General features: G+C 58.0%; 2 protein-coding genes across 2 annotated transcripts in view; one reads left to right on the forward strand and one right to left on the reverse strand.

Annotated features, from left to right (window-relative positions):
• The window catches only part of LEKR1 (leucine, glutamate and lysine rich 1), a 35,273-nt gene extending 24,069 nt beyond the window's left edge, over nt 1-11,204 (forward strand). The window contains exons 8-13 of the mRNA XM_055124780.1: nt 164-241; nt 405-608; nt 1,230-1,323; nt 9,708-9,872; nt 10,139-10,438; nt 10,845-11,204. Coding sequence (XP_054980755.1) covers nt 164-241; nt 405-608; nt 1,230-1,323; nt 9,708-9,872; nt 10,139-10,438; nt 10,845-11,204 — 1,201 coding nt within the window. The remainder of the gene's footprint in view (nt 1-163; nt 242-404; nt 609-1,229; nt 1,324-9,707; nt 9,873-10,138; nt 10,439-10,844) is intronic.
• A 4,313-nt stretch (nt 11,205-15,517) lies between these two features.
• CCNL1 (cyclin L1) lies at nt 15,518-25,808 on the reverse strand. The gene is made up of 11 exons (XM_055128430.1): nt 25,512-25,808; nt 25,370-25,444; nt 25,194-25,303; nt 19,945-20,065; nt 19,010-19,074; nt 17,262-17,361; nt 17,077-17,181; nt 16,840-16,981; nt 16,647-16,758; nt 16,476-16,568; nt 15,518-16,237 (listed from the first exon to the last, which is right to left on the reverse strand). The coding sequence occupies exons 1-11, from the start codon at nt 25,761-25,763 to the stop codon at nt 15,901-15,903; spliced, it is 1,512 nt and encodes a 503-aa protein (XP_054984405.1). The 5' UTR covers nt 25,764-25,808; the 3' UTR covers nt 15,518-15,900.
• Between the last annotated feature and the right edge of the window lie 1,950 nt (nt 25,809-27,758).

A 27,758-nucleotide genomic window follows, 5' to 3' on the forward strand; every position in this document is an offset into this window, starting at 1 on the left:
AATGTGGTGAGAAGACCACAGGGCCTTTGCTTTGACGTTTCCTGTGGCTAGAGCCCTTGAAACCTGCACGCACAGCCAGAGCGAGAACAGGAAAGCCGGGACGTGCAGGGGGAGAAGCGGCGCGTGGCCTTTGAGCGCCCCCGACCTTGTCTGCACTTCCTAGAGCCAAGTCGCAGGAGGCTGAGGAACGCCAGAGGCAGCTGCAGGAGCTGAAGTTCGAGTCCATCCTCGCCGACTCCCGGTAGGTGACCCCGTTCTGAGCGGGGACTTGGGGGAGGGTGCTCCCCCGGGACGTGGTCGGGCCTGGGGTGGCGTGGGCGGGCGGGAGCCGTCAGGCCTGTCCCCAGGGGTGCCCGCGCCTGTCTGAGGTGGCCGGCTGGGCTCTCTCCCTCTCCCCGCTGTAGGCACTCTCGGTCGCTCAGAGAGAAGGAGGACTCCCTACTCACTTGCCAACAAATATATAAAACTTTGCAGGAAGAACTGGCCGCCAAGGAGAAGCAGCAGGAGCACAGCGAGGCGAGCGCCCGGCTCGCGGAGAACGCGCTGCGGCTCACACAGACGCGGCTGCAGCAGAGCGAGGACGAGGTGGCCGCCCTGACCAGGGAAAGGTACCGAGGCCGCTGCCTCAGCTCCCTGGACACCCGCCCTGATGGGGTCCTGGCTCCCTCCCCCCTGACAGGTCACCCAGTCCTGTGACAGGACACCCAGTCCTGTGACAGGACACCGTCCCCATGACAGGACACCGTCCCCGTGACAGGACACATGCTCCATGACAGGACACTCGTCCCCATGACAGGACACATGCTCCCATGACAGGACACCCGCCCTCATGACAGGACACTCGTCCCCATGACAGGACACATGCTCCCATGACAGGACCCTCGCCCCATGATAGGACACTCGTCCCCATGACAGGACACATGCTCCCATGACAGGATACCGTCCCCGTGACAGGACACACGCCCCATGACAGAACACCCACCCCCATGACAGGACACACGCTTCATGACAGGACACACGCCCCCATGACAGGACACTCATCCCCGTGACAGGACCCAGTTTCTGACTGCACACCTCTTAATAACAGGACACATGTCCCCATGACGGTACATCCACCCCCAGGACAGGATCCTCGTCCCCGTGACGGGTGCAGAGCTCTCGAGAGCCCGTGGGCAGGGGTGCGGGGCCTGTGAGTGGCCGGGACTCATTCTTCTGGTTCCCAATTTCAGGGAGTTGATGCTGGTTTCCCACCAGAGAAGCATCGAGCAGCTGCAGGAGACTCTGCGGCAGAAGGTGCTGAGCGACGAGAGCTGGCGGGAGAAGGTAAGAGGCTGCACCTCAGCAGCGCCCTGTCAGCCCCTGCCAGGAGAAGGTAAGGGAGGCCGCGCCTCACCAGCACCTCCCCAGCGCCCTGCAGCCCCTGCCAGGAGAAGGTAAGAGGCCGCGCCTCCCCAGCGCCCTGTCAGCCCCTGCCAGGAGAAGGTAAGGGAGGCCGCGCCTCACCAGCTCCTCACCAGCGCCCTGCAGCCCCTGCCAGGAGAAGGTAAGAGGCCGCGCCTCAGCAGCACCCTGTCAGCCCCTGCCAGTCTCTTCAGACCAGCCCTGTCAGTCTCTGCTCGGGAGACAGCCCGGGGCCCTTCCCGTCCTCCCGTGTCCGAGCTCTGACCGTTCATCCTAATGACACTCGCGCACACAATGTGTCCCCCGCCCCCTCCAGGGCTGGACTTTGAAAAGGTGAGACCAGAGTTTGCCAGCTGGCAACAGTGAAGAGGGCACTTGGTTCTCAGACAAAAGCTTCTGTTTTATTTGTAATATTGATCCCTGCCCAGCGCGGAAGCCGCCTGCCTCACAGGGAGCTGACCTGGTCCATCCCCAGCATGCCCTGGGGTCCCCGAGCACCCCCAGAAGTAAATCCTGAGTGCAGAGCCAGGAGTAACCCCTGATTACCACCGGGGTGGCCCTAAAAAGCAAAAAATGAATAAGCAAATAAATCTTGGACATTCCCTCAGTAGATGAAGGGGCTGCACCAGGCCACATTCATTTTCTTCCATCTTTTCCTTTTTATTTTTAAATTTAAAACTATGTGATTTACAAAGCTGTTTCATGCACGCGATGTCCCACCGCCATGCGCCTCCCCTGCTCATCCCCAGCTCCCCTCCCACCTAGCCCCGCCCGGCCCCTCGCAGGCAGGGAGCAAGATACTTCTTATTGCTTGTTCCAAGAAACGTAAAGGAATGGCAAATGGAATTAGCAGAAAATAAGTCAGCAAAATTCGGTTTGTAATTATCAATTGCGATGTGATTTTAACCTATGTAAATACATTAAAATCAATATGAGATAATGCCCCTACTCTGAGATGCTAAGTTTTCAACTCTAGCACCTAAAATATATTGCATTAACTTTTGTTTTGCATTTGAATCTCACTGTGGTTATAATCATGTCTTCTCTGACATTAATAAAACATTTTTGAAATTTTCAAGTTTACATGAAATAAATAGGCAAAGTCTACAGATTTAAATTTTAGTAAGAGGCTGGAGCAATAGCACAGCAGGTAGGGCATTTGCCTTGCATGCGGCCGACCGGGATTTGATTCCCAGTATCCTACATGGTCCCCTGAGCACCGCCAGGGATAATTCCTGAGTGCAGAGCCAGGTGTAACTCCTGTGCATCACCGGGTGTGACCCAAAGAGCAAATAAATAAATAAATAAATAATAAAATTTAGTAAGAGAGAGCCTCCCGCCTACTGACTGTGATCCTGAGGTCTCCTAACCCATTTTGGCACCAGAGCAGATTCTTGCAGCCATGCACTTTGACTGCGAACTGAACTACAACCTCGTGCAGCCCGGGGAGGGATTTTTTTCCCTCTCCACCCCATTTTTCTGAGCGAAAATGGCGGCAGCGGCAGCAGCCACGTGGTGAGAGCCACCCTCTAAGACCCCTCCACCAGGAGGTAGGACTTTCTTTAGTGACGTAGCCTGTAGGTGATCCTGGGAGGGGAGGTGTTCCCGGCGCGCCTTCCGCCCAGAGATGAACCAAGAGCCGCGGCACGAGAAGCAGAGCCTCCCGCCTACTGACTGTGATCCTGAGGTCTCCTAACCCATTTTGGCACCAGAGCAGATTCTTGCAGCCATGCACTTTGACTGCGAACTGAACTACAACCTCGTGCAGCCCGGGGAGGGATTTTTTTCCCTCTCCACCCCATTTTTCTGAGCGAAAATGGCGGCAGCGGCAGCAGCCACGTGGTGAGAGCCACCCTCTAAGACCCCTCCACCAGGAGGTAGGACTTTCTTTAGTGACGTAGCCTGTAGGTGATCCTGGGAGGGGAGGTGTTCCCGGCGCGCCTTCCGCCCAGAGATGAACCAAGAGCCGCGGCACGAGAAGCAGAGCCTCCCGCCTACTGACTGTGATCCTGAGGTCTCCTAACCCATTTTGGCACCAGAGCAGATTCTTGCAGCCATCCATTTTGACTGCGAACTGAGCTAAAATATTAGAAACCCAAAACCGCGCGGCCGCTATTGCGGCCGCGCGGACTCAAAGTCTTCACCTTTACCAAGGAAGAGAATTTATTAGATGATGCTTATTCAGCAGGCCTGATGTTGGGGAAAATTTCCAATCAACAGTAGTGAGTTCTGTATGGAAATATGAAATGTACTCAATATATAGAGAGAATAATGGGAATATCATCAGCTACTTGGATGGGGGGTGGGGTGGGAGGGGGGGTTATTGGGGTTCTTGGTGGTGGAACGGGTGCACTGGTGAAGGGATGGTGGTTTAATCAGTATTTGACTGTGACTTAAACCTGAAAGCTTTCTATTTTTTTTTGTTTTCACGGTGGTTCAATAAAATATTTCTTTAAAAAAAAAAAAAAAAAAATTTAGTAAGAGCAGTAGGAATGCCTCATGAAATCCTTTAGCTATTTTCCAATGCATTTGGGTATGGTATAATAATTTCTCTTGTTTAATAAGCTATTCCTTAATTTGCTTTGGAAAAAAATAAAATGTAGTAAGACTAAAGGAATTAAGACAGTTTAAAAAGAAAAAATCTATATAAGAGCACAAAGTCTTTTATCCTAAGAAAGGGGATATTGGTTTTATGTTAGAAAATATTGTATCATAGGGGCTGGAGTGATAGCACAGCGGGTAGGGCGTTTGCCTTGCACGCGGCCGACCCGGGTTCGATCCCCGGCATCCCATATGGTCCCCCAAGCACGGCCAGGAGTAATTCCTGAGTGTAAAGCCAAGAGTAACCCCTGAGCATCGCTGGGTGTGACCCAAAAAGCAAAAAAAGAAAAGAAAATATTGTATCATAGATACTGCTTAGCTGTCTGCAAAAAAAAATTCTTTGTATGGAAAACAAACTGACAGGACATAGAACATTCAGTCTAAAGGAACTATTAATTCATGATAAGATGCACGAAGCCCCTGGGTGAGCTGGGGGGGGACCCCCTCCTGAGCCGGGCAAGGCAGCCGTGCAGTCCCCCTCGCCCCCCCCACCCCCCCGCCTTTCTAACATGCGCCTTGTTTGCTTTTGGCAAAACTGGCTTTGAGGCTGCAGATTCCCCAAGCCGCTGCCTGTCCCGGGTGGTGACAGGCTGGCTCCATGGAGGGTTCCGGGCGGGCCGTGGTTTCTGCTACTCCCCGTCTGCCCGGGTCCGAGAGCTGCCCTCTGTGGACGGGCCCTCCCCTGTGCCCCTTCCCGCCCGGGCTCGCTGCCGGCTTCCGCCTGTCTCTGGCGTTTGTCATCCTGTGCAGTGTTTCTCGGGGTTTGCACTGGACCCTCTGGCCTCTCGGGTCTTGGTCCTAACATTCCTCAACTCAAGGAGATTCTTCAACTACTGTTTCCTCGTCGCATTTGCCGTCCTGCTCTCCGGGGCCTCCGCTGACTCTCACAGTGCTCCTCCTGGGCTCCTCCCAGAGTGCTCGGGCAGGTTTTCATTTCTTTCCAGACAGTTTTCGCCTCCTGCTGTTTCCTAGCAGGCTCCTCCACCTCAGCCGGGGCCCCTTGGGCTTGTGCTCAGGGCTGTCGGCTCTTCAGAAGCTTCTCCAGCGGGTTTGAATCCCCCGCCCTGTTCTCCACTCCCGCCTGCCACTTTCTCGTTTCCGCACTCGTCCCTCCCGCTGCCAGCTCTGCTGCCGGCCTGGGCCGGGGTCCTCAGGTCTCGTGAGACCCTCTCGGGGGCGGCTCGGAGCTCCTCAGAGGGTCGAGGAGCTGCTGGGTGCTCTTGAGCCTGTGTTTTCATTTCCACTCACTGGCTTTGGTGGCTCTGCGCTGACCGCCCTGGGACGCCGTGGGAGGTGTGGACTGTGGGCACCCCTAAGGGCATACTGGAGGCTGCCCCCATCCAGGGGCCACGGGAGCGGTGTGTGGTTGCGTGCTGGCCTTTGTGGGCTGTGTCACGCTTAGCTCCGTCAGTTGCAGATGACACTCAGGAGTGACACACATTGCCTTCCTTCCAGAGCTTTGCGCGCCAGTCTCATGACAGTGTGTGTGCCTTCTCCGCTCTCCAGGGAGCGTGGGAGGTTCCAGATGCCTCCGTCTCCACAGCTGGCTTCACCCCCAGCGTCGGCCTCTGCTCCGTGACTGGTCCCAGTCTGGGACCAAAACCTCCCAGCTCCCCACTTGGCACCTGTCCCTGCCCCCACGGCCTCTGCAGCCTGAGCCTGTGAGTCTCTGCCAGAGCCCAGAAACGAGTGGTGGGACCAACCCACATGTACAGCTCCCATCCACACTGGACACCCTCCTGGGGGCCAGCAGCTCCTTGCAACACACACACACACACACACACACACACACGCACGCGCACACGTGCACATACACACATGCTCATTCATACACAGGCTCTCACACGCAAGCAGCACATACACACATTCACACACACACTCATATGCACACACACACACACATGCTCATTCATACACAGGCTCTCACACGCAAGCAGTACATACACACATTCACACACTCATACACACTCATAACTCGCACATATTTTCACATGCATTCTCAGACTCGCATACACTCACACTCATACACACATACACACAGACTTACTCACTTATACCCACACCCTCACATCATACACTCAGACACTCTCACACACTCGAACTCAAACACACATACTCCCACAGTCACATACACTCTCATACATTGTCACACTCATACACTCACACACACTCACACACACTCATGCACACACAGACTCACACATTCATGCATAAACTCACACACTCCCATACACAGACTCAGTCACTCATACACACTCACTCACACACACATGGGCTAACATGCAGACTCATTCACTAATACACACACAGACGCAGTCACTCCTACGCATTCACACATGCGCATACACACACACGCAGACTCAGTCACTCATACACACTCACTCACACACATGGGCTAACATGCAGACTCATTCACTAATACACACACAGACGCAGTCACTCCTACGCATTCACACATGCGCATACACACACACACGCAGACTCAGTCACTCACTCTCAGATACTCTCACACACATGCAGACTCAGTCATACACCCATGCACATTCACACACACTCACACATGCAGATTCAGTCACTCACTCTCACACTCTCACATGCACACACACGTGCAGGCTCAGTCACTCATACACTCGTGCACACTCACACGCACACACGCACACATAGCTCAGAGCTCTGAGTGACTTTGGGCTCAAGCCAGGCTCCCCATGTGTCCCTCAGGTCTGCCCCAGCCCCTTTCGGCCAGTCCCCGATGGTGACAAAGGGTCCTGGTGGCCCTGTGTGGACCAAGGGGGTGTAGGCTGGCCGGGCCGCAAGCCTTTCCCTCTGACCGTCAGGCCCGCGTTTCTGGCCTTCGTTCCCACCGCTCCCACATCCCAGCACCCACTTCCCGGTCACACAAGCAGGTGACCGCCCAGCGGGTCCCCAGACTGCCCGTCCAAACGGGGTGGAAGCAGGGGCTTCTGTCCCTCTGCTGGGCCACGAAGCCCCTCCGGAACAAGGGCCTGGAGAGCTGGGAGGGCCGGGCCAGGCGGGCTGTCCATTGAGCCGGAGCTGCGTCCCCGGCAAGCCCGCACTGGCATCCCATAAATCCTGCCACGGGTGTCTGCAGGCGTGTCTGCGTCCCGGGGAGAGGAGCGAACACTGTGTTCTGCTGACAGGACGCGGCTCCCGGTTAGCGCACGTCACCCTGCAGCCTCCCTCTGAATCAGCAGCAGCAGGAGAGGCAGGGGTGGTAATTAGGGGAGCCGCGAGGCTGTGAATACAAAGTTCCCTTACTGTCCCCGCACCGGGGAAGAAAACCAGCAGTATGACATCGGGCGGCTCCCTTGGGTCACCGTGCCTTTGTGTAGGAATAAAATGTTCCCTTCGCAAACACATAGCTCACATCGGAGAATAAACTTTGCAGCTTAATGCTTTCAGCATTCAAAGGAAAGATAGCGATTTGTGCCTGGGCTTAATTATTTTCGCGGATATAAAAAGCACATAATGGAACTGAGAGTTGCTATGCAACCGGCCGCTCTGGAAAATAACTGCATTTTCACTAATTGTCAAGGATTTTTTTGTTTGTTTGTTTGTTTCAAGTGCTGCTTGGATGTGGAAGGGGAAAAAAAAAAGAGAAGCTAACTAATGTGCACGGGAAACATTTTAGATTGGTTCCAAACGCACCACAGTGTCAATACTCTGCTGAAACGTTCTAACTAAAAGTCCTCCTCAGCTAGACTCATACAGTAAGTGACAGCCACTCACTTAGCACTTTCCAGGGCCACAGCAAATTACAGCCAAATATTTGCTGAGGTTAGTACCAAGATACGCACTGAGGAACGTAGTAGAGTTGGCGGTGGAGCGTGACTTGAGACAGGACTCGGCATTTAGGTCTGTGGCTGCGACGCTGCAAACGTTACCTTTTGACTGCCAGCTGGATATGTCACGTGATGGGGACCTGCCTCAGGAGACACTCAGTTCCAGCCTTGAGGGAAGAAACATCGGTTAAAATTTCAAATTCCTCAAAACAGAAGCGCCAGTGGCTGATTAATTCCTGTGGAAAGTTAGTGCACTATTAGCGCGGTGGGCAAGAAGGACGTGTGGCACAAACTGCGAGAGAGAAGTTCCTGTTTACAGACGCCCGTTCATTTATGCATATTAAATAGAGTCGGTAAATAGAGTATTGTGGATGTGCTTCGATTTCAATTATGACATGTAATTTTCAAAACCGAGTTAATAAAATCATAAACAGGGGCTGGAGTGATAGCACAGCGGGTAGGGTGTTTGCCTTGCACGCGGTCGACCCGGGTTCGATTCCCAGCATCCCATATGGTCCCCTGAGCACCGCCAGGGGTGATTCCTGAGTGCAGAGCCAGGAGTAACCCCTGTGCATTGCCGGGTGTGACCCAAAAAGCAAAATAAATAAATAAATAAATACATAAACATTTTGGTCTAGAATAAACTCAAAATTAATTAACTCTAAACTGAATGCTGATCTGGTTCTACCTAACAAAATTTAAAAGGAAGACATAAGAGCAACCCAAACTAATGCACCAAGCCAAATACTTATTTTTAAGTCAAGTTAAATATACCACAGAATTTGAAATACATCCCAAGAAATAGTTCAAGAGTGTTCGTAGGAGTATAGAATGCCCAGCAACCTGCACGGCAGAATCCAGTGTCTCCTACCCAGGAATGTTGCCTGGCCCGGTATTTGGCAGTTGCTAAGAGAGAGATTAAAAATCCTCATTACGGGGCCAGAGGGATGGTACAGCGGGGAGGGCATTTGCCTTGCACGCGGCCGACCTGGGTTCAATCCCCAGCATCCCATATGGTCCCCTGAGCACCGCCAGGAGTGATTCCTGAGTGCAGAGCCAGGAGTAACCCCTGAGCATCACAGGATTCAATCCATAAAGCAAAAAAGAAAAAAGAAAAAAGTTCTCATTTCCTCATTACAAGAAAAAAAAAAAAAAACCTTTCCTGTGACAGTATAAGGTAATGGTTACAACTTGACTTTCGTGGCTACTTTGTAACGTAGCGATCAAGCAGTTCTGTTGTATCCCCGAAACTATTATAAAGGTCGATGTTAGCTAGCCTCAGCGAGGAGAAGGGGAAGGTGGGCTCCCGGGAAGGGAAGGAGAAAGCGCGCAGAGTGAGGTGCTGCAGCCGGGGCCGGGCCAAGGCCGGTCCCTGGCGGTGAGAAGGTCTCAGCCGACCTTCTGGCGACGCTGCAAGAGAGGGGAGAGCGGAACCCAGTGCCGGCTCGAAGGAGGAAGGGCCCGTCCAGCGTGGAGGGTGCTCAAGCCTGAGCTGAACCCAGTGCCACAGACGCCTGACCCCCCTCCCGCAGGACCCTGCGGCCCCGCCAGGCAGCGGCCCCCTCCCCCTGGGAGCCTGCAGTGCCCGTGCCCACCGCTGCCCCTCAGCCTGCCGCACTTCGCTCCTGGGGCCTGGGGCAGCAGCCGGGGAGCCCGTGGGCCAGGGGCGCAGTCCACAGGGGCTCTGCCAGCCCCACGTGCCAGAGCCGGCTGCCCAGCCCCTAGAACGTCCTCCCCCTCCTGCAGGCCCAGCTTCCGTGGCCCCAAATATTTGGCCACAGTCTTGCGTTCTGGGCCAGACTGTAAGTCTCGTTAGAACTTAGGCGTTCAGAAACGAGCACGACTGGCACTGACTCAGCAGGGTGCCCGTTCAGACGGTGCCTCCGTGTTCAATCCATGCTCTAGATCGAGGCGGAACTCGCCAAGGAGAGAGCGCGGCACGCTGCGGACTTCGAAGAACAGTCTCTGCTCTTTAAGGAGGAAGCAAAGCTGGAACTGGATATCGAAAAAGAGAAACACCAGGAGATCATCCGGAAGTATGAGCAGGAGCAGGAGGAGCTGCGAGCCACGGTCAGCCCCCACACCCCCAGCAGGCCGGCCTGGGGGCCGCAGAACCCCCAGACTAACCCCCGCGGTCTCACCCTGTGGCCTCACCCCCCCGCCTCACCTCCATGCCCACACCCCCGTGACCTCAGCCCTGTGCCCTCAGCCCTGTGGCTCACCTCCCTGGCCTCACCCCTGTGGCCTCACCTCCCTGGCCTCACTCCCGTGGCCCCATCTCCATGGCCCCATCCCCGTGGCCTCACTCCCGTGGCCTCACTCCCGTGGCCTTGCAGATCTCTGAGCTGGTGGCAGGTGCCACGCGTGAGCTGCGGCTGCAGGTGAGCGCCCTTGAGGGGCGGCTGCTCGAGTCCCAGGCACGCCAGGCCGAGACAGCCCAGTCCAAGGAGCAGGAGGTCGAGAGTCTCAGGCGCCTGGTGGCCGAGGGTCAGTGTCGCCTGAAGGAGGAGACGGACAGTAAGGACGCGACGGCCCAGGCCCTGCGCGAGGAGCTGGCACACAAGACCCAGGCGCTGGAGCAGCTGACGCTGGCACAGAACCAGATCCTGCAGCAGCTTAGCCGGGCCCGGGAGGAGGTGGGCTGTGGGGCGCCCGCCCGGGCACGCTGCACCTGGTCCTCCCCCGCTCTGGGGCTCCGGGTGGGGGTAGAGTTAGGGAAGCTTGTGGGGGTCAACACTGCTGAGGCTGGGAGGTGTGTACCCACAAGATGCACTCACACACTGACACACAAAACCACAGACACACATATAGACACATACCACACAGACACTTAACACACAGACACACCAGGTGGGTGAGGGTCCCTGTGTGCCTGGGCGGGTGCGGATGGGAGCGCCCCGGACCCCGCCCCCGGTGTGGGCGGAGCGCCCCTGACCCCGCCCCGGTGTGGGCGGAGCGCATCTGACCCCGCCCCGGTGTGGGAGGAGCGCCCCTGACCCCGCCCCGGTGTGGGAGGAGCGCTCTGACCCCGCCCTCCCCCAGAACGCCGTGCTGCAGGAGACCGTCCGGCGGGAGTGCGAGGAGCGCTTTGAGCTGACCGAGGCGCTGGGCCAAGCCAAGGAGCGGCTGCTGGAGCTGCAGCGGCTGGGAGCGGGGGGCCCGCCCCCGGCACCCCAAGCCCCCGCCCCGGGGGACGCCTTGTCCCCCGTCCCACCCAGTAGCCAGTGGGAGCGGGGCCCAGCCAGGCTGCCCCCGGTCCCCGGCCTGCTCCGGCCCCAGAGGGGCCCCCACTCTCAGCCTCTTCCCCGCCCGCCCCCCGCCCGGGGCCGCACAGCCTCGGTGACGGAGACACGGCAGAGGCTGGCCGCGCTGCTGCGGGGGGCCCGGCTCGGCCAGCGCTGAGCCCCGCGGGCCAGGGCACCAAGGCCGCGCCCCCTCCAGCAGGCCCCCCAGCAGGCCTCGGCCCTGCTACAGACACTGGCACAGGAGGTGCCACACGCCCGAGAGGCCCCTGGGACTGCAGCGGAGCGGAGCCCCGACCCCGCCCTGCCCCCAGCAGCGCCCACGGCTTGTTGTGCCAGCTGACAAATGCAGTTGCGTTCCTAGGAAGGGTGCTCGCCTTCATTCCGACCCCAAAGCGCCGCACCCACCCCTCACCCGCTCCCCTGAGGGACCCTCAGCAGGGCCCCCAGATGGCAAGGGACTCTAGTTCCAGGCACGAGGTGACGGGTCATGGAGGGCCAGGGAGGAGTCAGCCCTGAGCACAGAGCCAGGAGTCAACCCCGAGCTCAGGGTCAGGAGTGAGTCCCAAGCACAGAGCCAGGAGTCAGCCCCGAGCACAGGGTCAGGAGTGAGTCCCGAGCACAGAGCCAGGAGTGACCCTGAGCACAGAGCCAGGAGTCAGCCTCGAGCACAGAGCCAGGAGTGAGTACCGAGCACAGAGCCAGGAGGGACCCTGAGCACAGAGCCAGGCATCAGCCCCAAGCACAGGGTTAGGAGTGAGTCCCAAGCACAGAGCCAGGAGTGACCCTGAGCACAGAGCCAGGAGTCAGCCCTGAGCACAGAGCCAGGAGTCAGCCCTAAGCACTGTCTCAAGTGGTCCAAATGTTAGCTTCAAGCTCCTGTTCCACCCTCATCTCCAAACACAGCCCTTGCCCCACACTCCGTCGGTCATGTCCTCCTTCCCGGGGACACAGGGCCATGGGGGCTCTGTGAGGCTGCCCCTGGGTCAGTAAGGCCCGTCCATGAGCAGAACCACAGGAACCTGGAGCCCAGTGAGAACCAGCCAGGGAGGGAGTGAGCGCCTTGCTCGGCTGCTGCGAGTCCGGAAGTGGGCCTGACCGCCTGAGCTGCGGGACCCCAGGGGCCTGTGTCCACTCACGGAGCAGGAGCCACTGTCCGACACTGCCCCGTGTCCGAGCAGAGGGACGGGGCCGAGCCAGGCGCTCCTCCGAGAGGGTGTTTGTCAGGGGGCGAGTGAAGGACGGGGCTACCACACGTACACGCACTGTCTGTGTACGTGCAGCTGCGCTCACGGAACATGCATACATGTGCCAGGTGCAGGAAGCGCACACGCGTGCTTGTGCACATGCACACACATACACGCACACATATGCACATGCACACGTGTGCACACACACTCAGCCCCTACGCCCCTTCTCTGGGTTGCGGCCTAGTCGGGCCAGGCCTCTGGGTCACCCAAAGGCGTGAGGCCTTGGAAGAGGCGGGTGAGGGGCTCTACAGTCAGGACCCTCTGTGCAGAGCCTGCTGGGGGCGGGGATGCCCGCCAGGAGCCATGGACTCGCCAGCAGCCAGGTGCCCACATTATCTTGGCTCTGGCCCCGCTGGCCCTTCCCGGGCAGCCCGCCATGGGGGGCTGGGCAGGGGGACCCGGCAGTCAGTCCATCACGGGCCTCACCAGCCCCTCCCCTGCTGCATTTCTGGGGGTCTCGCCCTTCCTGCCGAGAAGAGGTTGGGGGTCTCACACCTGCAGAGACCCCCTTCGGGGCAAGGAGCGGTGTGGCCCCGGGTGGGGCAGGAGGAAAGAGCAATAGTGCCCTCGCTCCTGGGGTCTGCAGGCAGCGGCCCCCACTGCAGGGACTTGGGGGTTTTGGAGGCGCCTGGAGCATCACCTCCCCGCCCCGGGCCGGGGACCCCTGAGCACTTGACCAGGCCTGGCAGTGCTTCCCACATGGTGCCCCTTGAGAGGCTGCCCGGCTTCTAGAATCTTCCTGCCGCTAGAGGGGCCACAGTGCACCTCAGAAATGGAGGCTGCAGGCAGGAGATGGGCCTGGGCCCCTGAACCAGGTCTGGGATGGGTCGCCCCGCTGGGCCCCGGACCCGGGTCAGGCCCAAGCAGCACGCAGCAGGGGTGGAGGGCCGGGAGGCGCATGAGGAGGGTATGGGGAGGGCAGGGCGGGCCACAGGTGCTGGGGGAGGAGGGGCCTCTGCAGACCTGAGTCCAAGCTTTGCCCACGCGGGGCTGGGAAGGGAAGCGTGCGTGATGGAGCACCGCGTCTGGATCCAGTTCTCCAAGATCCCGCCTGGGGTTTGAAAACTCACCAAAGGCGGGTGTGTGCCCCACACTGGGCTCTTTCTTAGAGCCTGGAGTCCAGTCCCGAAAGGACACAGCTGGGCGCTTGCAAGGCCGGGCTGGAGCCGTGGCCATTTGCGGCCCGGCAGCGCCCTCTGCTGGCCAGTCCTCAGCCCGACACCCCCTTTCCTCCATTTGCGGTTTGTCCTGGTTCCAGCTTTGGTCTCCCCCCAGAGCCAGCCTGCCCCCAGCTGGGGTCAGCTCCCGCTGCTGTGCCACCTTTGATCTGTGCTGCTACCTGCTGCGCATCTGCCCATGGTTCCAGACCCCCCCAGTCCTGTTGGTGCCAGGAGCCCGCCACGGCGGCCCTGCACGGCGGATCTCAGATGAATGAAAAGTACCCATGAGCCCACCGGAACTCAAGCAATTCTTCAATTCTTCACGCGGGAGGGGAAGCCCTCCTGGACGTCTCGCCCCTGCTACACAGTGAAGGCGGGTGGGGGAGAGAGGCCGGGTCAGGGGGGCGCAGCAGGAGGCAGGGTCACGCATGCCAGGAGCTCTGGGGGAGGAAGACTGTCAGCAGGAACTTCCCAGGGGTGGGAGGGGCCAGGCAACAGTTGTGACCACGCACTCAAATGCCTGCGTCCCTACCCACCCCTAAGGAATCACTTAGGGGTGGTGTGGGGGAGTGGCTCAGAAAAAGAACCAAAGGAAAACGGTGCCTTGTGACAGAGCGGCCTGGTGTGAAGGTCCCTGTCCCGGGGACTGTCCAGGCCTGCCAAACTGCAGTCACAGGAAAACTGGCCTTCCCAGTCCACACGGAAGCACCAATGTCCGGATCCCTGAGCGGAGCCAGGAGTCAGCCCTGAGCACTGCTGGGTGTGGCGCAAAGATAAAGGAGGGAAGGAGGAGGGAAAGAGGGAGAGGGAAGGAAGAGGAAAGAAAGGAAGGAAGAAAGGAGGGAAGGGAAAGGGAGGGAAGGAGGAGAGAAACCAGCAGGAAAATTGGCAATTCCCGGCAACAGCGAGCATGCCGTGGGGCTGTCGAGGGTCCTGAGCCAGGAGTTGGCCCCAGCCCGTGGGCTCACAGAAACCCAGGCAGGCTGTGCTCCAAGGGTCTCAAGCTGCACGGCAAGGCCCACATGCCCCGGATGGGTACATGGCACGCCCTCAGCTTGGCTAAGTGACACGGACCCGGCTTCCCTGGAGGCCACGGGGGGCGGTGGGCGGGGGGGCTCGCACGTGCACAGGTCTCCCGGCCAGGGGCTTCTCCCTGCTGGCTCCCGGCAGCCTGTGTGTGCGAGTCTTCATTCCCGGGAACTCTGCCCGCTCCTGCATCCGTCCTGGCTTTGGAGGTCTCTGGGGATCATGCCGGAGGTCAGGACAGAGGGGCAGGGAGGGCAGGCGGGAGGGCAGAGATGTTTGTGGGGTGCCGATAGACAGCGGGATTTGCGGAGAGGCCGTCTTTGCCACTTTTAAAGATGGACCTATCAACATTCGAACCCAGAACTTCCTGTTTTGGGCCACACCTGGCAGGGCTTAGGGGTTACTCCTGGCTGGGGGCGGGGGTGCTTATGGACGGCAGGGTCAGACCCCACCTGCCCACAAGAGCCTGCTTCTCTGTTGTCACTGGAAGGTCCCTGGGATATAGACCTCACCGGAAAGAGCCTCGCAAATGGGACCATGCGCGGGCTCAGAGGGCACGGCCACTCCAGAGTGACCAGAGACCAGGGGCCTCGCCAGGGCCCGGCCTGCTGGGACAGAGCTGGGGCCTCCCTGCACCCCAGCGCCCCATATGGCCCCCGAGCCAGCAGTGATCCCGGGAGAGTTCAGCACCGGGTGTGGTCCAGGGGACAAGCAGGAAGGCTAAGTTCTGAAGAGCCCAGGACGGAGCCTTCGGGGAGGGCGTGCAGGGACACCCGGCCAAGGCCCCCTCCGGGGAGCCCCAGCGCGGCCACACGCCCTGCCTGCTCCCACCCGATGGAGGAATGACCACCCATGCCCATCCTGTCCACGGACACCCTCTGCCACCCGGGGAGCGGCCTCTGGCCTCCCGGTGGGGCTGGAGCCACCCCCAAAACAAAAGGAATCCAGTGACAGGCGGAGGATCGCTCAGAAAATCAGTGCAGACACTTTTACTATGAAAATTTTGCCTTTTATTTAAATAAGGTATTTTGAAGCAGTTTAGAAAAACAAGATTTGTATTTTATTTCCATGTAAAAATCTTTACACATGCAGACAAACCAGTGTTATGAAAGTATTCACCATCATTTAAACAAATAACCACTTAAATAGAACAGTGTCTGCAGTTTTATCTGTATAAAAATAAGATACAATTTGTACAGAATTCACGCTCCAGTTCTCATAGCAATAAACAATACACAACTCTAATAGTACAATTAAACCCGACCATGGTTATCAGTTGGATACTGCTAAGGGCCTCGTAATGTGCAAAAGAAAAAAAAAAAAGGAAAAAGAAAAAAAGAAAAAAAAAGGGGGGGAAATCAACATGGTTCTTCCCGGAAGGAAGCGAGCCGGAGCCGGGCCGGGAGGAGCCGCGGCGCCCTCAGCGCCGGTGCCTGCCGTGGCCGGAGCGGCCGCCGTGGTGCTTGCCCTTGTGGGCCCTGTCCAGCGAGCGCGAGCGCGAGCGCCGGTCCCGGTGGTGGGCGCGCTCGTGCCGGTGCTTCTTGGCCGCGTCCGCGTGGTCCCGGGACTTGCTGGGCGAGCGCGAGCGCGACTTCTTCCGCTTGTGGCCGTGCCGGGCGCCCTTCAGGTCCCCGCGGGCCGCCTTGGCCTTGAGCGCGGGCGAGCCGTGGTGCCGCCGGGGGCTCTCGCTGGGGCTGCGCGACCGGCTCCGCGAGCGGGAGCTGTAGGTGCCCGAGCGGCTCCGCCGGTTGTTGTAACTGGGGGCGGGGAGGGCGCCTCAGAGCGGGCCGGAGCCCCCCATCACACCCCGGCCCCACCCCCGCCCCTCCGCACTGTCTCAGGGGCTGTGGGAGACCCCCTCGCGCCCGCCCCCCTGCCCCCCGCCCCGCACTCACTGTCTCCGGGGGCTGTGGGAGACCCCCTTGCGCCAGCCCCCCCACCCCGCACTGTCCCGGGGGCTGTGGGAGACCCCCTCGCGCCTGCCCCCGCACTCACTGTCTCCGGGGGCTGTGGGAGCGTGAGCGCGTCCTGGAGCGGGAGCGGCTGGCGCTCCGGCTGTTCCTGCTGTGCTTGCTGTCCTTCCTCACGCTGCGGGGACACAGCCATCACTGAGAGCCCGGCCGGGACCCCCACCACCCCCCGCTGCCCGCCCGCCGCGCGCCTCACCCGTTGTACGGGCTCTTGGGAAGCTGCTGCCTGTCCTCCGGCTCCTTCTTCACCGTCTTGGCGCTGGCAGCCGCCGGAGACTTCTCCTCAGCCTTCACCTCCCTCGGGGATGCTGCAAGGCCCACGCTGCCCAGTTACCGGCTGACCGGAAGGAACCCGGTGCGGCTCCCATCCCCAGCCCTTCGGGTCTTACATGGTTTCGAGGCGGGAGAAAAGCCCCCCAGGGTCGACAGGGCCGGTGTCCCATCGGGATTCAAGCCCTTGGCTTTTAATTTGGCTTCCTGCAAGGCCACTTTCCTTTTCTCTACTTCCTTTTCCAGCAACTCGTAGTTGGGCTGTGGGGAAGGGGTGAGAGAGGGTTCCCTTTCTGGGGCCTTGGCCCGGCCACGGCCCGAGCCCCCGCCGGCCACGGCCCGAGCCCCGCCAGTACCTTTTTCCTGGTGTAGAGCCTCAGGGTCTCCACGCAAATCTCCTGGACCTCCTCCTCCGTCGTACCGAACAGGAGGAACCAGTGGGGACGGGTGGGCAGGGGGATCTAGACCGCAAAGACAAGGGGCCGGTCAGCCAGCGGCTGGGCAGCGGGCAGGACGCGGCCTGGAGCTGGCCCGGTCCTACCTGCAGAGCCCGGGCCGCCAGGTAGATGCACGCACAGGCGATTGTCTCTGGCTGGAAGCGAACGAAGACACTGGTTCGGAGACTGTCATTCATATAGTTCCTGAAAAACATCCCAGCCTTAAGCTCCGTGCATGACCCAACAGCGCCTCTGACGTCTACAGTAAGTGGAGACTCAATCTACTTTATTCTTTTTTCTTCTCATACTTATAATATTCACAACTTCAGAGTCTAACACATAACAATTCTTAACTCATTATCGGCAAGATTTAGAATTTCACAATAGAACCATGCTTTAGCTTTCGGACATATGACCAAATTTTAAAATAATGCCATATTATTATTCCAATAGAACTTACGTTTTTAAAGTTTTTCCCAACATAGTTGAACAAAAGGCAATGCTGTGAGTAAGCTGTGACAGCACTAGCATTAGCAATGACAAACCACTCCAATAGTACTTCGAGCCATCGGCTACTGACCGTTTCTCTCCTTCACCCACAATATAGAGCAGAGTCAATCGAGTTATTTCAGAATGCGGACACCGTGACAGGTAAAGGCATTTCAGCAATCACGATCAAATTATATATATTATATATATATACTTTTATACTCGTATTAAAAAAACAAAATTGCTTCTGAAAGTTGAGGTGGGTAAGTGAAGAACAATAAACACGCAACATATCATTTTGAGACAGTTTAAGTAACTGAGATTCAGGTTGTTTCTACGAACCAGTTGCTGGAGTTTTAAATCAGTGAACCCCTCCCCCACAATATTCCTGAGGCATCAAAAAAAAAAAGAAATTTTACAAATTGGTTTAAAAGTTAACCAGTGTAAGATGTCTTTAAATTTCTTACCCATGTAATAAAATATTTTATAGAACATGTATCGAAAATACCATGCATTTCATGAAAGCCATGAGACTTACACGACTTTTAATACTTCTCTGAGTCTGAGGAGCACAGCTCAGAACACCGACACTGATGGCCGGGTCCGAGTGCCGGCGCCGGAGTGAGCCTGCGGTTCTCCGCAATCGGGCGGCTCCCTCCGCACCCCACGCCGGCGCCTCGGGCCGGGCCCCAGTGCTCATCACATTTCTTTGAGCAGGAGCACTTTATGTGCAGCAGCCCGGCCTACCCGGGGGCGGGACCAGGCCCCCACGAGGCTGCACGCTGAGGTCCCTTAGAGAATTCACGTCACACAGACTAGCGTAAACCACTCAGCGCATCACGGCCGGACAACACATCTACCGAAATGAACTCTCGGTCTGGATAGTTACAGGTACACATGAGATACACAGGCATGTTGAGTAGTCACTTCTAGAAGCAAATATACAAATCCTTCGACACCCGACAGAACTAGGAGACGCTGCCAGATGGGTATGGACCACTTCAGTGAATCTCGGATGAGAGCTTGCACTGGATTGGCTGGAGAGCAGGGCAGCCAATCAGGCCATCCTGAGGTCATGGGCTGAAGTGCGGAGGGCAGAGTTCTATGACTTACCATCAGGACTACCCTTTAATCAAAGAGTAGAAAAAAGAACAAAGTTAAATTGAGTTCTCCAGGGAAAATAATCAGTCAAGCCAAGAAAACAGGAAGCAGAAATAAGCGTTGTTGACCTTTTGGTTAAAAAACAAAAAAACAAAAGCACCAAAACAAACCCATCTCATTCTTTTGGAAAGGGAAAAATAAAACTTACTTTATTTCTGCTTCTGTTTTCCTGGCTAGAAAATATGTAAAAAAAGCAACTTACCAGGCAGTCTGAACCAGGGTTTGATTACGTTCACACTCTAAGACTTGTAAATACATGACAATGATCTGGAGGGAGAAGAAAGGCCGTTTAGCAGGTTGCCGATTCTTTGCAGTGAGAGCACGAATCTAAGTCATTAAAAATGTTATGTGCAAATTTAAATTGACCCATAAACTGGGTAACACAAGTCAACCCAAAACGTACCCACAAGCCAATGTGGCTTGTATGATTAGATTTCTTAAAAATCATGAAGCATTTACGAGTATTTTCAAAAAGTATATAGGAAAAACTAGGGAGGAATTTCAAATTTTATAACCCCTAGTTCCCCACACACCCTTTACTATTAACAGGCACCATTGCCTTAACCTCCCACCCTCCACAGGTGCCCCCTGTACACGGCTCCAGCAGTCCAGGCCCCGACGCCTCCTGTGACGCTGGTGACGCCAGAGAGGGTGCTCTGAACGGCCTCCGCTCCCACCAGGCCCCATCTTTCCGGACCCACACCAGAACCACTATCCATTCTCCGCTCAGAGGGACTGGGCAGCCTAAGTGCCAAGGTCAGGCAGCTGAGGGCTTGCCCAGCTCAGATAATCCCACCCACGCCATCTGTCATCACTCGGGCAGCTCGGGGCATCCCGAGTGGGACACACAGGCGCCTCCCAAGGGAACAGCGCACAGCCAGAGCAGGCAGCGCCCACAAGTATGGCATTTGCTCCGGGAAACGCAGCCCCACCTCCTGGGCTGGGACCGGGTCACTGGCCAAGGCCGGGGACGCGCACCTCTGCCCACACGACAGAGCGTGAAGGCCAAACCCAAGTCAGCCAAAGTCCCACCGACGCGGCTGCTTCTAAACCAAAGCTGTCTCGGACATCCCTGAGACCCTGTGAGCCCGAAGGCCCCAATACTTACAACGGTCACTTCCGTCCTCTGCCACTCACCTTGTGGGGGTGCTTGACATGGACACAGAACCCCAGCTCCTTGAGCACCCTCCTCTCTGCCTTGATAACTTGATTTTTGGTGTTAATGTAGTTTTGATCAAGGATCAGGGGGCTTGGAGTCCTATAGTTTGTAGGAAATAAAATCAAGACTGTTTGCACATCCAAAAATTGGTATTTCTGGCAGCTCCGTTTTCCCTTCCAACCAACTATTGGCAACAGAAACCAGCTTTGTAAACTCCTGCAAACAAGTCAAAGCATTCATCTTGTGCTGTCCAAGTTATGCTCCACAACACGCGCTCCTACACCCGGCCCTGGGGAGACCGACTCAGCCGTAGATCCTGCTGCTGAAACACACACATCCGAGGGACCGACCACAGCGTGGCAGATCTTCATAAGCACTTCCCACGACAAAACGTACTCTCGAAAAGGCCGGCGACAGAACCTCTCAAGCTCCCAGCGATCTTGAGTCTACGGCTCCTGACTCAATCGGCAACAAAGGGGGGAGGGGGAAGGGGTGCCAGACGCAGAGTGCCGGGACTGTTTGTTTAATCAACAGTGACCATCAGCATCTGGTTAAAAAATAACCTGAAAACTAAAGATTCAACTCAATGACAGACGTTTCCAAAATCAGACCCAAGGGCAGGAAGGACGCCTGCCTCGTGCCACCGCAGCGCCCCAGGGGTGAGCACCACAGGCCGCCTCATGCCAGGCCGTGCCTCGCCAGCGGGAGCTCCCGCCAGGACAGGCGCTCTGAGACAGACCTGCAGGGTGTTTGGAGCCGGGACTGGGCTTTGGCGTTAAAGCCGATCAACACCCTACATCGATGCATCTTTACATCCAACCAGCAAAAATGCCATTTTACTAAGAACCCGATTCCCAGTTCTGACTCTGGGCAGAGGTCGGGACTCCCACACGCGACTGTTCCCTGCCAGCAGACCCACTATCGGGGAACCAGGCACCCAGAAGGCCATCGGGGAACACCGAGAAAGCGTAGCAGTGACCCCACCTGTGCGCGAGCTATCCCGGGAGACACAGGACACCCGACTCCTCTTCCCCGCTTAGAAACAGAGAAAGGCTCATGGCCTCTGGAGGAACCAGCGTTCTCTCACTGTTTTGGCATTTTGGGTCATGCCTGGTGACGCTCAGGAATCACTCCTGGTGTTGCCGTGGGGAACATACGGGGTGTCAGGGATTAAAACCGGGGGGCCGAGTGCAAGGCAACCCCCGCTGCTGTACGACGTATGGCTCCTGCCCAGTGCTCTCTCTCTTGCTGGGTTTTGGGCCACAGCCGGGGATGCTATGGGATGCTGGGGCTGGAAACTGGGCTGGCCGCATGCAAGGCAAATGCCCTCCCCGCTGTGCTCAGTCTCCAGTGCTCCCTTCCCTGCCCTGTGATCTCTACGAATGTTATCATTCTCTCCCCTCACATCTCTCTGAGATGTCTTTCAATAAAACTGTGACAGAAAATGAAACATCTTTCAAACTCTCTCAACGCAGATGGCTTTTACCAACACCGTCCCCCCCCCCCCTCACTTGGCAAAGCTGCCTGTCACCTCCTCTGGGAGACAGGTGTGAGGACAGAGGTCACTGACAAGCGAGGGCATCAACTGACCATGACATTACGGTGTGCATCACGACACATGACAGTCAACTGCTCTTTAACACAGAATGTTAATTAAGCTCGTCAAATGCGTGCAATGAATGAATGCACAAGAACAGACTCCAGGGATGGTTTTCAGCCTTTACCACTGTTAACGGGAAATCTGAAAAACCAGTGCCAAGTCTTCAAGACACCCAAGTGACAGGGCACAGGGCCGAGGGGAGAGGGCAAGCCTCAGGCAGGTGGGTGACCCCTTGGGAGGGAAGGCAGCTCTGTCCCATTTCCCTCCACTTCCCTTGGCAAAGCCATGCACACAGCTTAAGCAACCTCCAAGCACAAGTCACGCTGCCAGAGAGCTTTAACTCTGGCCACGGCCTGGCAGCCAAATCAGGCTTAACTGCTCGTTCATTCTGCCACAAGCTTTACTTCAACTTTGGAGTCCAGAAACATCCAGATGAAGGAAACCGCAGTTAGGGAATCCGAGGGCACTCAACTTTCCTAGGGCTAGGAACTCCAGTTTCCAAAGGAAAGTGAAAAGTAACTTTGCAGGGGCTGGAGCAATAGTACAGTGGGTAGGGCGTTTGCCTTGCACACGGCCGACCCGGGTTCGATTCCCAGCATCCCATATGTTCCCCAGCACCGCCAGGAGTAATCCTGAGTGCAGAGCCAGGAGTCAGCCCTGAGCATCCCCGGGTGTGACCCAAAAAGCAAAAAAGTAATTTTGCAGGTGGAAAACCAGAAACTTTCACTTTGTTTAGAATTGGTTTAGTTCACAAACAAATGGACACCCAGTCATAGAGATTACTTTATATCATTAAGCTATTTGGTAAGACACTAAATACTTTGTTGCCATAGTCAGAGATTACTTTGTATCATTAGAGCTATTTCCATAAGGCACTAAATACTTTCTGGACTTGCCAGTCACAAAGTATCACTTAGTAACTTTCATAGACCGAGAGTTGCTACAATATCCTTCCAGCCTCAGCGAGGCCAAACAACGGTCTGGATACAGTCTGCAGGCAAGGGCTTTGTCTTACAAGAGGCTACCCAGGGGCCTCCCAGGACTGCCCTGGGCCCCAAGCCCTGAGGGCAGAGCCAGGAACCAACCCTCCACACCATGGGGTGCGCAGCACCCCCCACCCAAACCCAACTGTTTATCGGAAAAAAAAACAAAAAACCTCCATTAACACAAGACCAAACTCTACCCTCCTATATTTTTAAGCTCATCAACTTAACATTTCAAAAGTGCTAATTTCAGGGCCTGGCTACAGCACAGCAAAGGGCCCACCCTGGTTCTGTTCTGGCACCCCTGGGCAGGGCCCTCAAACAAAAACCTACTTCAGTCTTCACCAGGCACCCGGAACACGGGGACTGAGACTCACTACCTAGTCTCTTGGGCCGGGACGACCAACTTCAAACGCACATCTCCAAAAAATGCTTTCAGAGCCCATCAAGTGTTCTTGTCTCGCCTTCAGCCGATCCTGATTACCTGATCCCTGAGCCCAGGGTAAATCCTGGCCCTGAGCACTGTGGTGTGCCCCCACCCCCAATCAATACAAAAGCACCTAATCGGGGGCGAGGGGCCTCCTGACATGGAGGCCCAACCCCACCGGCCTCACTCACGCAGCCCCCGCTTTTCCCACGCCCACACTGTATGAAAAGGTGCGGTCAGAGCACAGGGGGTGAGTGTGTGCCTCCACCTGGCCTACTCCCTATGGGCCCCTGGGCACCGCGGGGTGTGGCTCCCAAACCAAGAATGAGCACCAGATAAAACAGCCTGGGGGTCTGCAGGCCGCACTTAGGTGTGGCTGAAGAGTCCCGGGGACTGGACTGTGCTGCCCCCACGGTCACGGGGGAAGGCCTAACCCTGCTGCGTTCACCTTACAGGCCTGGGGGCTCCTTCGAACAAAACCCTTCTCTGCCAAGGATGCGCCACCGGCATCTCAGACACAAGCTGGGAACACAGGAGGACCCAGGCCCGGGCCGGCTGACACGGAAACCCACGGGAGAGAGGCAGGAGCCCATGCTGACCTGCTAAAGAGCCTCTGGGGAGTCTCAAGAGACACCCTCAAGGCAACAACAAACCTGAACGCCAGCCTCAACTGGTCTCACCCAGCATCAACATACACAGATAAAACTGCCCTGGCGGTTAACACAAGCAAGCTGTATCTGTAACATTAACGTACAATAGAAACCTTAAACCACAGTTGTAATAACTTGGACAGCAAAGACAAAAGCTTTTAACAAGAAACAGGAGTTTTTTCTAAATGGTTCACCATGTGGCCGACCTGTTAGTCCCCGATTCCAGTGACCTATTCTCAGAGCACTGGCTTCTCCTTGGGGATTTCGATACTTCACTCACTGTTGCCATGACGACAGCTTCATCGCTATGTACCACTCCACATCACCCAGGCTTTGGTAAATGTAGCTGGTCGCTGTATAGTCGGTTGCAAGGGAAAAAAGAGTTGAAGTTAATAACATATACAAGTTACACGTCTGAGTAAACTTGTAATATGCATAGAAACACTTTTACATCTGCTTAAAAAAAAAGTGTCCATGCAATTAACAACTCCTTTAAAAATCATGCTATAATCAGGATGGGCAAGCTCTTCCTCTGAAATACCCAAGAAACACAGTTTTACACCAGACACGGCAGGTGAGATTTTAAATTTCAAAGGTTTTTTTTTTGAGTAAGATCTACTATACACCAAAGAAGAAAATACTCTTGGCTCATGTGAAAGATTTCAAAGTAGCTAATCCTTTTAAGTGAGTGCTTAATAGCTGGCTCTGTAGTAGAAAGTATACTACCAAAATTGGAAAAAAAAAAAAAGGCTTCTTTTATGCAGCACAGAACCATTTCGCTCAAGATAAAGAGCCTTAGCATCACTTTGATTTGAACAACCTGAGAACTATTTTTGGCTTAGACTAAATTACAAACTTTGAAATCTTTCCTTTCCAAGGGGTTCTTCAAGAGCTAAAGACACTTCACAGTGAAACAAATTCATCTAACCCTGAGTATGGTTCAGAGTAAACGAGGCAAACACGGAGAGGGAAGGAGGGTATGTAAGAAAACTGAGGAAATGCTGTGAAAGCGAGCCGGGCAGCCCGGCTGCAGACTCGAAGTAGCCTGGCCTGCTGCTACTGTCCTGCGCTACCCGCTCCCGCCTGCAGCCCCAACCTACACTCAGTGCCGCTGCTGACTCGGCACTGACCCGGACCCAACTTCCCCTGGCCGCCAGGGCAGGCTGAAACTGTTTTCCTAGTCTGCTTCCGCTCGAGCCCGGACACCCCACTCTGTAGCGTGCTGCCCCCGGCCACCTGCCCGGAGGGGCCCCTGACTCCTCCTGGTCCTCACCTCTGGGGCTCTGGCTTTTCCGACCCGCGCCCTGAGCCTGCCCCTGACCTGCGGCTCCCCCGGCACCACCCCGGGGCTCCTCCAGGTCCCGCACTACGTGGCCGTGGCCCCTGGCCGGGCCTCCCTGGGCGCGGGGCGCCCGCCGGCGGCGGCCGGGCGGGGGTAACTTACAGACACTCCTCAGCCAAAGGAATTCCCTTTCTTGCTTAATCCTAGGGCCGGGCCTGCTCCTCTGCCCCGCCAGGGCGGTCCACGCGCCCCTCGCTAGGGGCGCCGCGGAGGGCGCGGGCTCACCTCTTGGCCCGCAGCTGGCGCAGGTGGTGGAAGACGTTGATCACGTCGCGGACGCGGCGCGGTGCCTCCTCGATCTTGGACGCCAGGTTGATGCAGGCCATGGCCACGATCTGCGAGGGGGCAGCGGTCAGCCGGGGCGGGCGCGCGGGCCCCCCCCGGGCCGCGCCCCCGCTCACCTCGAAGCTGTGCTTGACGAAGGACTTGGAGTAGAAGAAGCGGTGGAAGAGCACCTGGCCCGTGGCCATGGCCACCTGCGGACGGAGCGCGGTCAGCGGCGCCATCTTGGGCGCCCACCCCCCCGCCCGGGCCCCGGCGCACCTGCGGCAGCCGCAGCAGGATGCCCGCCGCCTGCACCAGCTCGCAGCCCAGGATGCGCAGGTCCGTCTCGCGGGGCAGGTCCAGCCCGTCCTGCATGGACGGCGTGGGCGACAGGCGCTCCTCGGGGATCAGCGAGTGGTCGATGGTCAGCGACACCTCCGAGTAGAGCCGGTCGCCGATGAGGATCCCGCCCGCCGCCGCGGCGCAGGCCGGGCCCGGGGCGGCGGCGCTGGGGTGCGGCGCGGACGCCATGGTGCCCGGCCGCCGCACGCACGCCCGACGCCGCCCGCCGCTGACCCGCCGGCCGACCCTCAGCCGCGCCGCGCTTCCGGGCCGCGCCGCGTGCGCCTCCGCGTGACGTCAGCGCGCGCGACAACGAGTCCCTCGGCCCCGCCCCGCGCACGCGCACGGGCGCCCGCTGCGGCCCCGCCCCGCCCCCGCGCAGGCGCGCCGGCGCCCGCCGCGGCCCCGCCCCCCGCCCCGCCCCGCGCCCCTGCTCCCACGCACGCGCCCCGCAGGCCCGCCGCGGCCCCGCCCCCTGCGCCGCGCCCCGCCTCTGTCCCACGCGCACGCGCACCGACGCCCGCCGAGGCTCCGCCCCAGCCCCGCGCACGCGCACCGGCGCCCGCCGAGGCCGCGCCCCCGCGCCTGGCCCGGCCTGGCCCGCGAGGTCCCCAATGCACCCGGCGGGCCTTTTTCCGGCCGGGGCCGTGACTCAGAGGCCGGGGCCGTGACTCAGAGGCCGGGGCCGTCCTGGACTTTACCGGCACCGAGCTCGCCCGGCCCTGGCAGGAGTGGCCTCGCGCCCCGTCCGGGCCCCCCGGCACGTGTCCAGCGGGCGCCGCCTGGGCACCGTGGGGGCAGTGGGCACAGCAGATGGTGCGGATGGACGGAGGGGTTGGGAACCGGGTTCCCGGTGCTGCTCCCCCCGGAGACGGGCTGACGAGCGGCCTGACCCGGTGCCGGCCGTCGCGGTTCGGGCGGTCCAGAGCGCACGCGGTCCCCAGCACTGCATACGCCGGGCCCTGCCCGGGTCAAGAGCGACCCCAGCAACATCCCCTTTAAGGGGCTTAAACCCGGGAACCAGGCCGAGCCAAGTGCTAACGGACTCGCACAGCGGCTGCGGCCCCGAGCACCAGCCTAGCGGCCGACGGGTCCAGCCGGGGTGCGTGCTCCTCGGGGGTCTGCCCGGCCCGCCACGAGGGGAAGCTGTGATCGTGGGGGCCCGAGGGGGAGCTGCCCAGGGCAGACGCCCAAAGTCGCCAGCCGGACCCACGTGTATGCTGGACTGACCCCGTTTCTCTTTGGCCGGCCCTCAGATGCAAAGGTCTAGCCCAACTAGAGACTGGTTCTCTTTCCTGGTTCTCGTCAATCTTGAGCTGAGGACAGTGGGGACGGTCAGTCCGCCAGGCTGTTGGCCCCTAACCCGGGGCTTTTTCTTAGCTCTCACAGGCCTGTTCACCGGGGCTGGCGCCCCGCGGTGAGGGGTCCCCTCCCTCCCCAGCCCTGGAACCCGCTGTTCCTTTCTGCGTGCCCTTCAGTCACCGGGCCAGAATGTCCCCGTAAAGGCAGCGGGGCAGGGAGCAACATTTTCTTTGTATTAGCTCATCAAATCGTGATGCTATTCTCATTTCTTTTTTAATCCCCAGCTCCTCCAGAATGGACAGCTCGGGGTCAGCAGCTCTGGCCGCGGGCTTGGAAAAGGCCCGGTTTCTGAGTTAGTCTGAAGACAGTTGCTCTTCCACTTTCCTGCTCCCAGCCCGGGAAACTGCAGACTGACCCCTGCAGCTGGGAGGCCGCCGAGGGTCAGCTGCATGGCAGGCTCCCGAGATGAGCTCATTGGGCGCGGGGCAGGGAAGGCGGGAGGGCTGGCCCTCTGCCCAGGCAGGCTCAGTGCCACCCGTTGCAGGTGGGGAGCCAGGCACAGGGCAGTCCTAGGGGCCAGCTCGCCGCTCTGCTCCCATGGCCGCTTGGACGGGGCTAACTGTCCCGTGCTGTTCCACCCCCTTCCCGGCAGTGGTCATTAGTCAGGGGTAGACTCGGGGCCACGGAGGCTAGACTGTGATGCTGAAGCGGAGAGTGCGTCTCTGGGTACAGGTCTGTGCCAGGGACGGGATCATGGGGCAGAGAGCACAGCCAGGGTGACGCTCTCGTGCCATCAGGGAGGCCTGGCGCCAAGTGGCCGAGTTCTGCTCCTGCCCTGCCAATCCCTTGTGCTCTGGGTGGGGCCTGGCCTTCGGGCTGGCC

The sequence above is a fragment of the Sorex araneus genome, chromosome 2 (assembly GCF_027595985.1).
Source record: "Sorex araneus isolate mSorAra2 chromosome 2, mSorAra2.pri, whole genome shotgun sequence".
Taxonomy (NCBI): domain Eukaryota; kingdom Metazoa; phylum Chordata; class Mammalia; order Eulipotyphla; family Soricidae; genus Sorex; species Sorex araneus.

What these genes read in the sequence shown, in the direction of transcription:
- CCNL1 (XM_055128430.1), bottom strand. Translation starts at nt 25,763, where the DNA reads ATGGCGTCCGCGCCGCACCCCAGCGCCGCCGCCCCGGGCCCGGCCTGC. An exon ending in TGGCGGCCCGGGCTCTGCAG is followed by an intron (nt 17,182 to 17,261) that starts GTAGGACCGGGC and finishes TTTGCGGTCTAG; the next exon opens with ATCCCCCTGCCCACCCGTCC. An exon ending in TTCTCCCGCCTCGAAACCAT is followed by an intron (nt 16,759 to 16,839) that starts GTAAGACCCGAA and finishes TGGGCCTTGCAG; the next exon opens with CATCCCCGAGGGAGGTGAAG.